Source organism: Ranitomeya imitator, chromosome 5 (genome assembly GCF_032444005.1).
Source record: "Ranitomeya imitator isolate aRanImi1 chromosome 5, aRanImi1.pri, whole genome shotgun sequence".
Classification (NCBI taxonomy): domain Eukaryota; kingdom Metazoa; phylum Chordata; class Amphibia; order Anura; family Dendrobatidae; genus Ranitomeya; species Ranitomeya imitator.
The window spans coordinates 434,595,292-434,612,573 of NC_091286.1; the positions used below are offsets into that span (position 1 = coordinate 434,595,292).

General features: G+C 37.8%; 1 protein-coding gene across 8 annotated transcripts in view; it reads left to right on the plus strand.

The window, feature by feature from the left end:
* The window catches only part of LOC138638112 (IgGFc-binding protein-like), a 246,804-nt gene that overhangs the window by 90,032 nt on the left and 139,490 nt on the right, over positions 1 to 17,282 (plus strand). For 7 of the 8 annotated variants that reach the window (XM_069727126.1, XM_069727130.1, XM_069727129.1 and 4 more), the window contains 7 exons: positions 5,360 to 5,500; positions 5,589 to 5,845; positions 6,092 to 6,173; positions 7,027 to 7,089; positions 8,684 to 8,725; positions 12,014 to 12,934; positions 16,893 to 16,943. In XM_069727126.1, the coding sequence (XP_069583227.1) occupies positions 5,360 to 5,500; positions 5,589 to 5,845; positions 6,092 to 6,173; positions 7,027 to 7,089; positions 8,684 to 8,725; positions 12,014 to 12,934; positions 16,893 to 16,943 (1,557 nt within the window). The remainder of the gene's footprint in view (positions 1 to 5,359; positions 5,501 to 5,588; positions 5,846 to 6,091; positions 6,174 to 7,026; positions 7,090 to 8,683; positions 8,726 to 12,013; positions 12,935 to 16,892; positions 16,944 to 17,282) is intronic. The other variant, XM_069727133.1, reaches the window with a different exon arrangement.

Consider the following 17,282-nt stretch of genomic DNA (forward strand, 5'->3'; position numbering starts at 1 on the left):
TAAATGCAGTTTTCCATTCATCTCCTCGCCTGATTCGCACCAGATTATACGCACCACGAAGATCTATCTTGGTGAACCAACTAGCCCCCTTAATCCGAGCAAACAAATCAGATAACAATGGCAAGGGGTACTGAAATTTAACCGTGATCTTATTTAGAAGGCGGTAATCTATACAAGGTCTCAGCGAACCATCCTTCTTGGCTACAAAAAAGAACCCTGCTCCTAATGGTGACGATGACGGGCGAATATGCCCCTTCTCCAGGGATTCCTTCACATAACTGCGCATAGCGGCGTGCTCAGGCACGGACAAATTAAACAGTCGACCTTTTGGGAATTTACTACCAGGAATCAAATTGATAGCACAATCACAATCCCTATGCGGAGGTAGGGCATCGGACTTGGGCTCATCAAATACATCCCGGTAATCAGACAAGAACTCTGGAACCTCAGAAGGGGTGGATGACGAAATTGACAGAAATGGAACATCACCATGTACCCCCTGACAACCCCAGCTGGACACCGACATGGATTTCCAATCTAATACTGGATTATGGGTTTGTAGCCATGGCAACCCCAACACGACCACATCATGCAGATTATGCAACTCCAGAAAGCGAATAACCTTCTGATGTGCAGGAGCCATGCACATGGTCAGCTGGGTCCAGTATTGAGGCTTATTCTTGGCCAAAGGCGTGGCATCAATTCCTCTCAATGGAATAGGACACTGCAAGGGCTCTAAGAGAAACCCACAACGCTTAGCATACTCCAAGTCCATCAAATTCAGGGCAGCGCCTGAATCCACAAATGCCATGACAGAATAAGATGACAAAGAGCAGATCAAGGTAACGGACAGAAGAAATTTTGACTGTACCGTACCAATGGTGGCAGACCTAGCGAACCGCTTAGTGCGCTTAGGACAATCAGAGATAGCATGAGTGGCATCACCACAGTAGAAACACAGCCCATTCAGACGTCTGTGTTCTTGCCGTTTAACTCTGGTCAAAGTCCTATCGCACTGCATAGGCTCAGGTTTAAGCTCAGGTAATACCGCCAAATGGTGCACAGATTTACGCTCACGCAAGCGTCGACCGATGTGAATGGCCAAAGACATAGACTCATTCAAACCAGCAGGCATAGGAAATCCCACCATGACATCCTTAAGGGCTTCAGAGAGACCCTTTCTGAACATAGCTGCCAGCGCAGATTCATTCCATTGAGTGAGCACGGACCACTTTCTAAATTTCTGACAATATACCTCTATCTCAACCTGACCCTGACAAAGAGCCAGCAAATTTTTCTCTGCCTGATCCACTGAATTAGGTTCATCGTACAGCAATCCGAGCGCCAGGAAAAACGCATCGATATTACTCAATGCAGGATCTCCTGGCGCAAGAGAAAATGCCCAGTCCTGAGGGTCGCCGCGCAAAAAAGAAATAACAATCAAAACCTGTTGAACTGGATCACCAGAGGAGCGAGGTTTCAAGGCCAGAAACAATTTACAATTATTTTTGAAACTCAGAAACTTAGTCCTATCTCCAAAAAACAAATCAGGAATAGGAATTCTTGGTTCCAACATAGCTTTCTGATCAATAGTGTCTTGAATCTTTTGTACTCTTGCCGAGAGCTGATCCACAAATGAAGACAGACTTCTAATGTCCATCGCTACACCTGTGTACTGAACCACCCAAATGTCTAGGGGAAAAAAAAGGCAAAACACAGTGCAAAGAAAAAAAAATGGTCTCAGAACTTCTTTTTTCCCTCTATTGAGAATCATTAGTACTTTGGGCTTCCTGTACTGTTATGAAAGCAATTCAGTACTACTATGGACATAGCGGTCAGAGCACATACAGTGTTCTGACAATAACCCAAAATCATAGAACGAGCTCTGAGACGTGGGAACTCCGCAGACCGCAATCCCTAATCCTCTCCAAACAACACTAGAGGCAGCCGTGGATTGCGCCTAACTCTGCCTATGCAACTCGGCACAGCCTGAGAAACTAACTAGCCTGAAGATAGAAAATAAGCCTACCTTGCCTCAGAGAAATACCCCAAAGGAAAAGGCAGCCCCCCACATATAATGACTGTGAGTTAAGATGAAAAGACAAACGTAGAGATGAAATAGATTCAGCAAAGTGAGGCCCGACTTTCTTAACAGATCGAGGATAGAAAAGGTAACTTTGCGGTCTACACAAAACCCTAAAGAAAACCACGCAAAGGGAGCAAAAAGACCCTCCGTACCGAACTAACGGCACGGAGGTACACCCTTTGCGTCCCAGAGCTTCCAGCAACAAATTAGACAAGCTGGACAGAAAAAATAGCAAACAAATAGCAAAGAAGAACTTAGCTATGCAGAGCATCAGGCCACAGGAATGATCCAGGGAAAAGCAAGTCCAACACTGGAACATTGACAGGAAGCCAGGATCAAAGCATTAGGCGGAGTTAAGTAGAGAAGCACCTAACGACCTCACCAGATCACCTGAGGGAGGAAACTCAGAAGCCGCAGTACCACTTCCCTCCACCAACAGAAGCTCACAGAGAGAATCAGCCGAAGTACCACTTGTGACCACAGGAGGGAGCTCTGCCACAGAATTCACAACAGGCGATCTCACGTGTGGAACATTCACATTGGGACATGTGACTGCTCTACCCGGCTGCCAGCGGTACACTGACAGGAGGTAATCGCTCCCATAGTGTATCACTTAGCTACTGTGAGAGGGTTCACCAGAGTTCATCATCTGATCAGCTCCAGTGGTCTCACTTACACCACTGCTGCATGAGAACTTTCTCACGCAGCAGTGGTGCTGTAAGGGAGACTACCAGAGCTGATCAGCTGATGATCTCCAGTGACCTCTCTTACTGCAGCACAGTGATACTCTGTGGGAGCGATTACCTCCTGTCAGTGTATCGCCAGCTGTCTTTGAGAGTAGTCACATGAGTGACTGCTTTCAAAGTGATCACGATCATCATAGGACATTATGGATTATTTTCTCTGCAGACATGTGAGGAATATTGTGGTTTATTATTTTATTTTTGCTGCAGGAGACGTTGGCTTCGGTGGATTAGGCATTCAGTGAGTATGGTTTAATTAAGATTCATTAAAAGAGTCTGTGTCATTATTTCAAATAAAGGTATTTATTCTGGGTGTCTGTGTTTTTATGCAATATCACTATGGGGTTACTAATGGTTAGGTGTCTTATTGACACCTCTCCATTACCAACCTGTGGGCTTGATGTCACCAGAGAATACAAAGGTGACATCAACTCCACAAATATGAACCCCTCTTGCCACAGCTACAGGGCAAGTGGGAAGAGCAAGGTTACGTGCCAGATTTGGCTCATCTTACAGATGCACCTTTTCCGGGGCTGAGAGCTGATGTTTTTTGTCTGGAAGGGGTCAACATCCATGGCCCCTTCCTAGGCTATTAATATCAGCCCGTAGTTGTCTGACTAGCCTTTGCTGGTTAGATTTTATATGCAGACCCTATGTCAATTTATTTATGGGGCATTTATTTATGCTGGTTAGATTTTATATGAAGACCCTATGTCAATTTATTTATGGGGTCCCTCTGTAAACTAGCCAGTAAAGGCTAAGCTAACAGCTGTGAGCTAATATTACTAGCCTGAGAACCTTTATGGCTATTGGCTCCTTCCCAGAATATTAACATCAAACCTCAGCCATCGGCATTTCTCTCTGCTGGTTATTAAAATTGCGTGGGAGCCCATGTAATTTTTTGTTCATTTTTTTCTTTAAAATTAACAGTTGCTGTCTGGTTACAGCCTATGTAGGTTAATTCTGTTAACACTCCTACATAGGGTGGTGACAATATGCATGTAGGTTTGTGTGTGTTTGTGTTTACTTATCAGCTTAATAATGAGGGTGTCAGGCTAACACCTATTCATTACTAATTCTAGAGCTAGGTGTCAATAACAACTACAGACACCAAGCCCTAATCCCATTACCCTGATGCCACACTGCATCAGCATGAGAATGGTAGTGTTGAACAAAGAAATTACATCTCAAAACTTTTTTAAAAATATCTTTATTTAGCTAAAAAAAAAGCCTTCATTGTTGTACAGAAATGCATGCAAAAATGCATACAAAAACGAGGCAACAATGCACCAAAAACATGCACTTTTTGAACAGCATTTTCCTGCCAAAAGATGTAATAACCTTGAAGAAATTTCTGCAAGCAAATACTCAACGTGTGTACATAGCCTTATACTGCATTGTACCGTAGGACTTTGGCTATTTCCTTTATTCTTAGTGTCATATAATATATATTCTTGGGATGGAGTAACATGATTTTGTCTCATACATATAATAACTTCACTATAAAACACTCTGTACTGTATAATGCTTGTTCCCTTTCATTTTTTTTGCCATTATACTGGTACGGTTATGTATTTATATAGTTATTATTTTGAGCATGTCAATAGCAAACTAATATGACATATCTTTGTCACATGTATAGGATTAATACTAAAAAGAGTTGATTCTCTTTAATTCAGCAATATTCTTTATTTAATTTTTGATCATGGTGAATAAATATATCTCTCACATAGGATATAATATGTGCTTTTTTCTTTTTTTCTTTCTTTCTTTATGAAATGACAGCGTTTTGTGATAATTGTAGTTAAGTTTACAAATTACTTTTAATGTATGACATGCATATGCATATACATTTTCTATGTTTTGTTTATTTACTCATGTATTCGGTCATATTTTGACCATATGTTTTTTCTGCACTAAGTAGTGTCTGATGAAGGCCCATGTCATATGGCTGAAATGTCATTGATCTATTTAGATTGCCTGAATAAAGACTTGTCATGCTATTGGGAAAGCCAAGTATATCTTATCTTCTTCATGTGCATGGGGTGGAACTCGTTTTGAGCTCCCAATTTTTTTTTCTTCAACAGTGCCGTATATCTACCTTTTCACTTTTTTATGTTTTTTTTTTTTTTTAGCTTTCCAACATGGGTGTGATTTTTGGTATTTATATGTCTTCAATTAATCTATAATTTGTGACTTTTAAAAAAGCCATAACATTTTACGTGAATGTGTTCTAGTCTCTTGGCAGAGTTATTTTATATACACTAAGATTTTTTGCACAATTTTTGGAACAAACTGTGTGACTTTTTGCAAAAAATGTTAAAGACAGAAATGATGAAATTAATTTTAGACTTTGTATGAAATTCATGGACAGCACATGCTATTTCATGTGAATTCCACAAGAAAAGAAAAAAGAGACTTAAAAAATACAAGGCAAAGAGTTTAATCACTTTTTTAACCTGTAATTTCTGTAAATTGCACACAGATATGACATACTGATATGTGTTTGTGTTCGTTCTTCCATATTTAGGGAAATGTGACATAGGCTGCTCTTTTGATTTTGGTTTCTGTAACTGGAAACAATCAAAGTCTGATAATATTGACTGGATACGCTGGAGAGGTGCTACACCATCTGAACTCACTGGACCTTCCCTTGACCACACAACAGGAGGTATTGGTCTTCTGCTATAAAAGTTACAAATTATATTCAAAATAGAACCATTCCATGCCCCAAAGTGATACTTGGATTATTATTTCAGATGGATACTATCTCTACATTGATGGTGAGAAGTCAAAATACGGAGACTTGGCAAGATTAGAGAGTCCTGCTTATTGTTACACTGGCTACCAGTGCCTCAGGTTCTGGTACCACATGTATGGAGCTGCAGATTACATGGAGCTGAATGTGGCTGTCTTAAGAGAAGATGGTATAGAATACGTGACCTACCTAGAAGGAAATCATGGTGATATGTGGCTGTTAGAAGAGATTTATTTGCCTGACAGTGACATCATGCAGGTAATGTTGTGTTTATTTTCTTATAATTCATACATAACTATTAAGAAATTAACCTAATTTATACAGTATACACTTACTGAATACATGCATTATATATGCAAATATACACTCAGGTATATTTACAAGATTTGTAATTAAATTAAATTAAAAAATTATACGATTTCTGAAGAAGATTGGAGCTTAATTTGATGGCAAAGAAAACAAAGGAGAGCATGTCAGATACTTTATTATACATTATGTTTACAGATTTTCATTGAAGGCAAGATAGGAAATGACTATCGTAGTGATGTGGCCATAGATGACATCTCTCTTACACCTGGTTATTGCAGTAAGTAACAAGTTAATCATTTTTACAGTGTATTTCACATTTTATGTTTCTTAGAGAGAAGATGTATTATTTGTATCAATGAAATCTATACTTTCAGCTTGTAGAATAGTACTTGATATATTTAATAAATGTACAGATGAAAATATTGAAAATTTGGCTCTCAATCATTCCAAGACCAGGTCATTCTCCGTAGTGGATGATGAGCCACATTTTTTTTAATGTATATGTGGTCTTAAGAGCCCTCTTAAAAGCCAGAAAAAAACCCTGGTGAGTCTCAGAGATTTCCGCACAAGCATGGGTGTTCTGAAGATCCAGAGAGGATTGGACAGGTAACATACAAGGGCCAGAGCGTGATTATAAGATTTTTTATGCCTCTTTAGGCTTCAGAAAAATGGCAGCCAGCAGCTGCACTTTTGCTGAATCCGCACAGAAGCGAATTACAAATAATCTGCATACCAATTCCATTTGAATTTATTCGCACATCTCTCATATTACTTGTTTTAAAATGAAATTGTGAGCCATGCCCAGCGCAAGTCTGTAGTACTAAAGATTCTTTAAAAATAAAGGATATCTATTGATTTTTTTCTACCCATAATGATTTTTTTCAGTATTTTGTCCAAGCAACAAAACTCTTTCATGGAAAATATGTTTTGATCGTGTTATCAAGGCATATTACTTTTTATTTAGAAGTTGTTTTGCTATCTGAGAAGGTTGAGTGGTGAGGCGTTGTATATAATAAGTAGAAAAAGAAGAAGAAATTCATATTTGTTGAGTTATTGTGGCATTATATTATTACTAAGAATCATACTGTAATGTTAATGAATGATAATCATGTCAATAATTGTCTTTTTAGTTAAACCAACAACTACTACCACCACCACAACCACCACCATTGCAAAAACTTCAACACCAACAGGTATGCAACAATAATAATTTACATTAGTTTAGGCTTTTTTTTGGCCATTTACACACTCTAATGTAACTGGACATCACAGTCATGATGTTGGAGAATGGAGCGGCTAAGTTCCCATACTGAGCAGGCGCTGACTATGTTACACAGCCAGCATCAGTCTGTAACAGCAGTGACTAGTGATGAGCATAGTCATTGCTAGGGTGATCTCTGAGTATTTGTGAGTGCTCGGAGATTTCTTTTGTTAACGCAGCTGAATGATTTACATCTGTTAGCCAGCTTGAACACATGTGAGGATTCCCTAGCAACCAGGCAACCCCCACATGTACTCAGGCTGGCTAGCAGCAATAAATCATAGCTTCGTTGACAAAAACTAAATCTCCAAGCAGTTAGAAATACTCGGAGACCACCCGAGCGTGCTTGGGAAAGCCCGAGCAATGAGTACACTCGCTCATCACTAGCAGTGACAAGAGGCTGCTTCTATTTCTTCTGTGTAACCATTAAAATGCCACTGTCAATCACTGATAGCGGCATTTAATAACACTTTCATTGGTGTACTCATGCACTGACTATCATTGGCTCCTGTGATAAAAATTTGGGTAGCTAATAGGTTACCTGCTGAAGATTCCCATAACTACCATGTTGGATGGGATTCACAGGTTAACATTAATTTAAAGAGAACCCGTCACCAAATTAAAAGTTTCCCCTGAGCATGCCTTTTTTGTTTTTTTTAATTACAACTCTCATACAGTTCCAGAAAATATGGGCCTTTTATTTAGTACTCCTTTTTATAGTTTTTATTATGGGGCCGCGCTCACAGGGTAATTATGCAGAGCAACTTGAAAACATTCCCCCAGAAAATCCTGTGAGCAACGCCAGCTTGGTAAAGATCAGAAAAATTAGCACTAAAAAATAAGCTCATACCTCTGGAACCATATGGTGGATTATTTAGAGGAGCAGTAGGATCAAAAAAGTACAAAAACCTCTTTAAGGCTATGTTCATATGTAGCTTTTTATGCAATATTTCAGCTGTGTTTCACAGTATCAGCAAAATCTATGAGATTTCAGAAATTCATTCACACACCTTGTTTTTTTGTCAAAGAGCTGCACTTTTGGAAAATTCAGCAAGTCACTTCTTTCAGGGTTTTTAAAATAATTTTTCCCTCATTGAAAGCAATGGGTAGTCCAAAATATAGTGCAAAAACACTGCAAAAAATGCAGGTATTAGGTTTTGCTGCGTTTTTGGAGCCAAAACCTGATAAAGTTGAATCAGATAATTTTTTTATGCACTAAACTTTATCAGCGTGCACATCTTGCACGAGAGAAAAATGTACCCTGACAATAAGGCAGCAATAAAAACATAGCAAAAACTACGCAAAACTTGCTTTTTGTAAGCAGCTTAAACACAGCTTAAACTTTGCATGGCAAAAAAGCTGCAAAAACGCTACATAGCATAACTATGTGCTTCATAGTAGAACCTTAGAATCTTTAAAAAAGAATTCATGACCATAGCTTTAAAATTATAATTTTACACCTTCCTTGGATGTTACATTAATTCTTTGTAAGAACAATATCTTTATTTTTCCTTATCTTTTTATAGTTATCCCATCTATAACAACCACAAGCATAATAATGGATACAGGTAAATACATATAATTTTATGATCAATACTAAATCTAAGGCTGATTTCTCATGTTTGTGAAGCATGGACCATACTTGGCTCACACCATCCGGCTCGACCACCAAGTTTCCCAAACTGGGCTATCTTATAGGCTTAGAGAGCCATTGGTTGGGCTAGGTATTCACAAATTTATTAAACGGGTCTCATTGTTGTTCCTATGTAGGATACTCTAAAACAGGGGTGGGGATCTTTTTTCTGCCAAGGGCTATTTGGATATTTACACCATCCTTCGGGGGGCCATACAAATTGTTTGTTATCTCCGTCCAAAAAGTTCGTCCTGATTCTGGCACTGGTGTCAGGACGTAATCTTTCATTGCATGTGCCTCAGTGTTCAGTAGTGAATGCTGTGTGTGTGTGCTCACAAAGCAAAAATAAATTATTGGGCCCATGGCAGTCAAAATACAGCTGCTGGCCCAAGTGCTGGGGTCCTCGGGAATCTGCTCAGGGGCTGGATACAGGGTCATCTATACCCTCAAATGGCCTGCGGGTCTGAGGTTCCCCTCCCCTGCTGTAGACGTACTAGAGCTATATTTTTTTTCATGCACATTACAAACCATACGTATTATTATAGTAGATATGATATCTATATAATACAGCATATATTGTATGGAAACCATACGTTTCTATAGTTCTATACATAATGTGTTTAAATGTGACATTTTTAAGCTGCTGCTAAATTCAAATTTTGTCAATTTTCAAAAACTACTGTAATTCATGTATTGTATAATTTTCTGTCCTTTTTCTTTTGATACATGCATAATTGCAATAAATTATAAAAAGTATATCGCTGTAATTTCGTTTGATACCTTTCTCATGTATAATATGTAATATTATAAACTCTATTTTATAATTCATCATGTCATGTTGTTCGTCATTGCTGTTTAATTTCATATAAACACATATATAATTATGGTAGTGGAACCTTTTCGAGATGAGCAAAAATTTCCTTTAAAAGTGAATATCTTGCTGTCAAAAAAGGTGGTCACTAGTCATGATAGTAAATGATATGTGGTGGGTATAACTTTAAGTAATGTCTGTATAAGGGGTGGTCTTCTCAAGGAGATCCTCTATTGAAAAGGTTTCACTGTATACACAAATAAATATATAATATATATATTATATTATATATATAAATCTCTTGCCATCTTGTCTACCATATTATAATTTATGTCTCTTTTGGTTCCTATTGTATGTACAAAATATTTGCATGTTAAAAAATATTAAAGATATAAAAAAGTGACATTACAGATATGGGAGGGCTGAATTTGGCACTATTTCTTTCTCACGAGTGCCATTTGAACAAAATCTGCTCTGCTTTATCTGAATATTGCATGATTGTGCAAAATGCATAATGCACTTAAATTAAAATTATATTTAATTTACTTTTTAGAAATGGTTAAAAATAAAATAAAATGTTACATTTTTACAACTTTTTATACTTTTTTATACTTATGTGCTTTTGTAATTCCATTTTGCACAACTAAATCTTTATTTTCGAGGTCCACAGCTTTAATCACAGTTTAAAGAAAACACTTCATATAAATATACATTTTACTAGTGAAAAGAAAATACATCCATCCAGTAGAATGTTTAGATTAGCAGCTATTAGAGATTACCAAATCTGCCAAGATTTGTTTTTGCCAAATAATGTGTATTTTATGGAGCAATTCATTTCACATCGTAATTATTCAATGGAAATGGAACTCTCCTTTTATACCCTCAAGGATCTCTGCAAACCTCAGAGTATAATAAATGAGGATAATAAAAAATATACTTTCCTCATTGCTCACCTGTCCCACTACTCACTTGTCTCGCTGTCCCTTAAACACACCTTCTGGACCTCCGTGATTCTTTCTGCATTCCCCTATTTCATGCATTCTCTTCTGCCTGCTTTACTCTGTGCTGGGTTTTCCTGTTCCGAGTAAGCCATTGACATTACTGCACACTGTGCTGTTGCAGAGTTTGTTGCGATGTCATCACGTTAAGATGTGCGTAGCCCGAGGAATAGTTAGTGCACAGTTATGTTAGAGACTTCCTTGGTGCTGAAAGACATACCCTAGAGTAAAGCAAGTTGAATAGAATGTGCAGGTAATGCGAAAAGAAGCATGGTCTGTGCAGGTGATGGGACTAGTAAGTGGTATTATTAATATTGTTTTTTAATATTTGCTGGTCCTCTACAATTTGACAAAATGGTAGTCGTAGCTAACTCCCATATTGTTGAATTCACATGGAAAATTTTAAAAAATCTGTATTTTGTAGAATGCAAATTTTTGTAAAATATGGCGAGAATTCAATTCCATAGTGACAGATTTGACAATCTCTAGCAGCTGTAAATTGTTTAGCTTGAAAACTGTTAAGCTATGATCACTTCCAAGTTTAAAATTTAGAGTGCTCCCAACATATATATATATGCTAGTAGGGTGTAGTGTATCCCACTATAGCCCATTGAACATTAGAGCTGTGGTTTTTGAAGGTATCCATGGACCTTCTGAGATCATTTCCATAGTAGGCAGTAGTTTAACAGTGTCCAACACTGGAATCAGGATTAAGACCAAATCAGATATTTCTAATTTACCCTGAACACCAGGGTTAGAAAGGTTACCCATCATGTCAGAAAGTCCTTTCCCTAACCACTTTCTGACAGCATCCTGAGCAATTATTCAGGCTGATGATCTGCTTAATCAAAAGTGTTCATCTGATGCCACCAGTGGTATAAATGTGATTTTTAGGCATATTCACTTGCGAGAAGTGGTCTCACTGTACATTTCCTGATATTATAATTTTATCTCAGCTGGGAACAATCCAGAGTTTTCAGACATATATTTCTTGTCTAACATTAGGTTTGTGACAGATGCTATACAGTGTACTATGGTATTACATGTCTTTTTTTGTGGTATACTAATGTATGCCAACTAGACATAGTCCAAAATGAAACTCTTTTAGTACATCCAGAGCATTCCTGCTGTACTTATTAAATGTAGAGGAAAATTACAATGTGAACAAGGCAATATACCTGGCTTAGGTTGAAGTAAACAGAAAGCTTACATTTACACATACTGTAGGTTAGTACACATACACACAACACATCATACCCATGCAGACAAATATATGTGCACAATTATGCACACACACATTTAATTTAGCCAACACAGCAGGAATTGATGAAACACTGCAGTGATGAACTGCAGTCATACATATCTAAATACAACTCATGAAAAACAGAATCTACAATTTCATCATCAACAACAGGTTCCACTTCTGAAACCACAAGAACGACAATCCCTGCAACAAGTACTACTACTTTGTCGAAAACTGAGTCTATTATTACCGAAGAACCAACTACCAGAGTAACCATACAAGATAAAACTGAAGACAGAACAACCATCTTTTCAACTGATGCAACTGTTCGCTTGGAGACTGATCCAACAGTTTTAGCATCAACAAGATCAACATCAAAAATCACAGTAGCAACTTCACCAAGAACATCTACTTCTCCACCAGACATTTCATCAGTTTCTGCAGCCCATACATCTTCAAAGCAGACAGGTGTCTCCACAACTGATATACCAGATATTTCTTCTGAGAAACCAGAATCCATACCAACCAAACCACTCATCACAGAAGATGCAACTCCTACAATACAAGCATCAACAACAGTTTTCATATCAGAAACAATAAGAACATCTTCATTAGGAACAGCTACTGACTCTACATCAAAGATAGCAACTCTCCCCAAGACAACTTCAAGGCAAACAGAGTCTGTAGAAACTATATCTGTAATTACTGAACAAACTACGATTATCTCAGACAAAACAAACCCTGTGGTGTCATCATCTGCAATTACTGGAGCACCTATCATTAGTGCAACACCTAGCAGAACATCTACTATAACTTCAGATGCCTCAACTGTTTTCACTTTGCAGCCTGGTTCCACATCTCAAATTACGAGAACCACTGAGAGTCCAGAAACAATGACTACTACACCAAATAAAATTACAGCTACAATGAAAACAGCTACCATTGCAACAATTTCTGAGACTCCAAGTTCCATCACATCTCCACCAATCTCTAAATCAACAACTTCTACAATTTTGAGTTCTACAAATAAAGACTCCATATCAACATCCTCAAGTTCAGCAACTCCTACAACATCTAAAACAACAATTGCAGGTATGTTTTCACTTCAGGTAAAATAATTTATTTTCATCCACTCAATTAAAGTGTAACTAGCATTCCAAAAAATTGCAAGTAGACAGATCTTACTTATGTCTCTTAAATCTGCCCCATAAGTAATTTAGTTCTTCGGATAGAGGATTACTGGGAAGAATAGCAGTCTAAGACTTTGTTCAAACCTGTATTCAATATGGAACTATATTTTCATTAAAATGACAGCCATTAAGACAGAAACTCTATGTATCTCATTATATTCAATGGGGTCCAATGGGTGCCCCTGGCTTCCATCATATGCAGATTTTGGCACTGATTTTTAGTTACTTATATTCTGTTCTTATAACAGAATAGAAGAAAGAAAATAAATTGTCTCCTCTCCAAATCATACCTCACCACTTGTGCACTAGACCCCTTCCAATCCCACCTCCTCCTCTACCACACCATCACACTTATCCCATCCCTAACCCATCTCTTCAACTTATCACTAACTTCTGGTACCTTCCCTTCTGCTTTCAAAAATGCCACGATCACACCTATCCTTAAAATGCCAACCCTAGACGCAACCACTATGTCAAGCTATCGTCCAATATTGCTAAACTCCTGGAGCAGCACGTTCACGCTGAACTTTCCTACCAACCCTCATCTAACTTGCTCTTTGACAATATTCAATCTGGTTTCCGTCCCTATCATTCTACTGAGACTGCCCTGACCAAAATGATTAACGACTTACTTACAGCCAAAGCTAACGGACAATACTTTATATCCCTCCTTTTAGACCTGTCCTCTTCTTTCGACACAGTTGACCACTACCTCCTACTACAGATCCTCTCCTCCTTTGGCATCAAAGACATCGCCTTATCCTGGATCTCCTCATACCTTTCCAAGTGCACATTCAGCATCTCCCACTCCCACACTACCTCCTCATCCCACCCTCTCTCTGCTGGAGTCCCCCAAAGCTCTGTTCTAGGACCCTTACTCTTCTCAATCTATACACTTGGCCTGGGACAACTCATAAAGTCCCTTGGATTCCAGTACCACCTGTATTCTGATGACACTCAGATCTACCTCTCTGACCCAGACGTCACCTCTCTGCTGTCCAGAATCCCAGAGTGTCTATCAGTCATATCCTCCTTCTTCTCCTCTCGCTTCCTCAAACTCAGTGTGGGCAAATCTGAACTCATCATCTTTCCTCCATCTCACAGATCTTCCTTACCTGATCTATCTATCACCATTAATGACATCACGCTTTCCCCCGTACCAGAAATCCACTGCGTTGGTGTATCCCTTGATTCTGCCCTGTTCTTCAAACCGCACATCCAAGCTCTTTCCACCTCCTGTCGCCTCCAGTTCAAAAATATCTCCAGAATCAATCCTTTCCTCAACTCTCAATCTACTAAAATACTTATGCATGCCCTTATCATCTTCCACCTCGACTACTGCAACATCCTTTTCTGTGGCCTCCCTGCTAACACTCTCGCACTTCTCCAGTCCATCCTTAACTCTGCTGCCTGGCTAATTAATCTCTCTCTCCTGACTACTCCACTGCTTCTCCCCTCTGCAAATCTCTTCACTGGCTCCCATTACCTCAGCATATCCAGTTCAAATGACTAATAATGACTTGGAAAGCCATCCCCAACCTATCTCCTCCATATATCTCTTACCTAATCTCCCGATATCTTCCCTCACGTAATCTTCGGTCCTCCCAAGACCTCCTTCTCTCCGCCACACTTATTCGTTCCTCACCTAATTGCCTCCAAGACTTCTCCTGAATATCCCCAATCCTCTGGAATTCTGTGCCTCAACACGTCGGACTATCAACCACATTCGGATCCTTCAGACGGAACCTGAAAACCCATCTCTTCAAGAAATCCTACAGCCTGCAATGACCCCACTGCCTCCTCACCACCACTGGAGCTACCCTCTCACCAACACCAGAGCTGCCACAACCCCCCAACCCATTGTCTCCTTTCCCACCATCTCATAGAATGTAAGCCCGCATGGGCAGGGTCCTCACCCCTCTGTATCAATCTGTCATTGTTAGTTCGCTTACTGTAAGTGATGTCTGTAATTTTTATGTAACCCTTTCTCATGTACAGCACCATGGAATCATTGGTGCTATATAAATAATAATAATAATAATAATAATAAAAAGCACAGATGCCAATGAAGCCTTAGAAAGAACTACTTCCGCTATACTAATTTAGCATAAATTTTATTGAATATCACAACATAAATGACAAGAAATAGACAGTATTGGGTTAAAATATCACCAAACTACATGGAACTCATGGAGACAGGACAACATCCCCACAGTACATCACTAGGACAATGGGCGTTAGATATAAAGTAGCGGTACATACTTCCCTGCATGTTCAATGTAAATAGCCGTATCACAATAATAGTACAAACATGAACACACAGGTGAAAGAGTGCATCTATAAGTATACATGCACATCAATGTCAAATAGACATGTCCCAAATGGGAAACATACCTCTGATGTAGCAGAGGAGATGTGTCAGGGGTGGGCTGGAGCTGACACATCTCCTCTGCTACATCACCGGTATGTTTCCCATTTGGGACATTGATGTGCATGTATACTTATAGATGCACTCTTTCACCTGTGTGTTCATGTTTGTACTATTATTGTGATACGGCTATTTACATTGAACATGCAGGGAAGTATGTACCGCAGCATTATATCTAACGTCCATTGTCCTAGTGATGTACTGTGGGGATGTTGTCCTGTCTCCATAAGCTCCATGTAGTTTGGTGATATTTTAACCCACTACTGTCTATTTCTTGTCATTTATGTTGTGATATTCCATAAAATTCTTTAATTTTTATTGGACTTTTTGCACCAATTTTTCTAGTGGTTTGTGCTTGATAAGCATTGGTGTGTTCCATATTACTCCATCAACAGGTTTATGCCAACCATATTGTATTGTTTAATTTGACAACATGCTTGGATGGTTATATCATTATTGCCTGTTTTGTTTTCCTTGCTTTCATAATTTAGCATAACTTTTTAAATAGTAGGAAAAAATAATGTTGAAGTATACTACAGATTCATAGGTCAAGAGAAATTCTACCTGACGGTACTTTTTGTTTTAAATAGTCAAACATAGAATCCTGTCAGGTCTTATTTTATCCAAAGCATGATGGGATAAAAAATTGAATTGTATTAAAATTTTCTGTTACTTGCTCTTGGTTTTGAATAGAAAAATAGTTTGCACCAATTGCATCTATATTTTTTGGTATAACATATGTAACATGGTTTAACAGTTATACTTCAGGTTTGCCTTTTTATTAACAGATCCAAAATATTTAAATGCTAAGTACAGAGATGAGCATGTTGTTCGGTGTATATTTATTGATGAACACAGTTAGTGCATTTTTATATATACAGATAAAATGTTTGTTGATATTGTATCATTTTTTTAAATATTTGTTTTACTTTGTGTCTATTTGTTTTATGCTCAACATTGAGAAGTGCTTAAAATAGCGGTCTTCTGTTTTGTGTTTTAAGTTGTCTGTCATCTTTCATTCCTTGTCAAATTATTGGTATAAAAATGTTTATATCAAGAGAAAAACCTGATGGCTCATCCCCATATATGCAAATTAATTAAAATTGGACTTGTAATCCATAGACTAGCTGCAACCATCACGGTGAAGCTCACAACCTGATTATGAAAACAAATACTTTAAGAAATGCAAAGTCAATATTCCTTCACTATTAAGTTATTTTTAATTCCTGTTATTTGCCTTACGTTGCCTTAAACTTAAAATTTATGCCTATTGTTACTGTGAACTGAAATGAAAGAAAATATAAATTTTTCATGCACTACTGTACTTGCTGTACGTTTATTCTAAAACTACTTTACTTACATGTTCAATGTCATAGCTCATTTTAAATACATATATGAATCCAAAATAAATGATATATGTTGTATCTTACAGGTTCTACTCAAACAACATTTTCCACAACACCTTTCGTACCACCAAATTCTGGTATGTTTTTTTTCTGAGTAATTTAACATATGCAATATTTAAATGATTAGATAAATAGAGATAAATGTGTGTGTGTGTGTATATATATATATATATATATATATATATATATATATATATATATATATATATATATTCTGTTATTGCTATCTTAGAGGCTTAGTTTGGGCTTGCATTGGTGATCTTTTATGCTAATAAAAGAAAAATGTGATGATTTGTATTAAAAAAAAGAATAGTGTCATTTTCCAACATTATAGTGTTGTTTTGCTTGTTTTTTTTATGCAAACAACCATTAACATGTATGTAAATAATTAGCTAAGATTTACATAAGATCTTTTG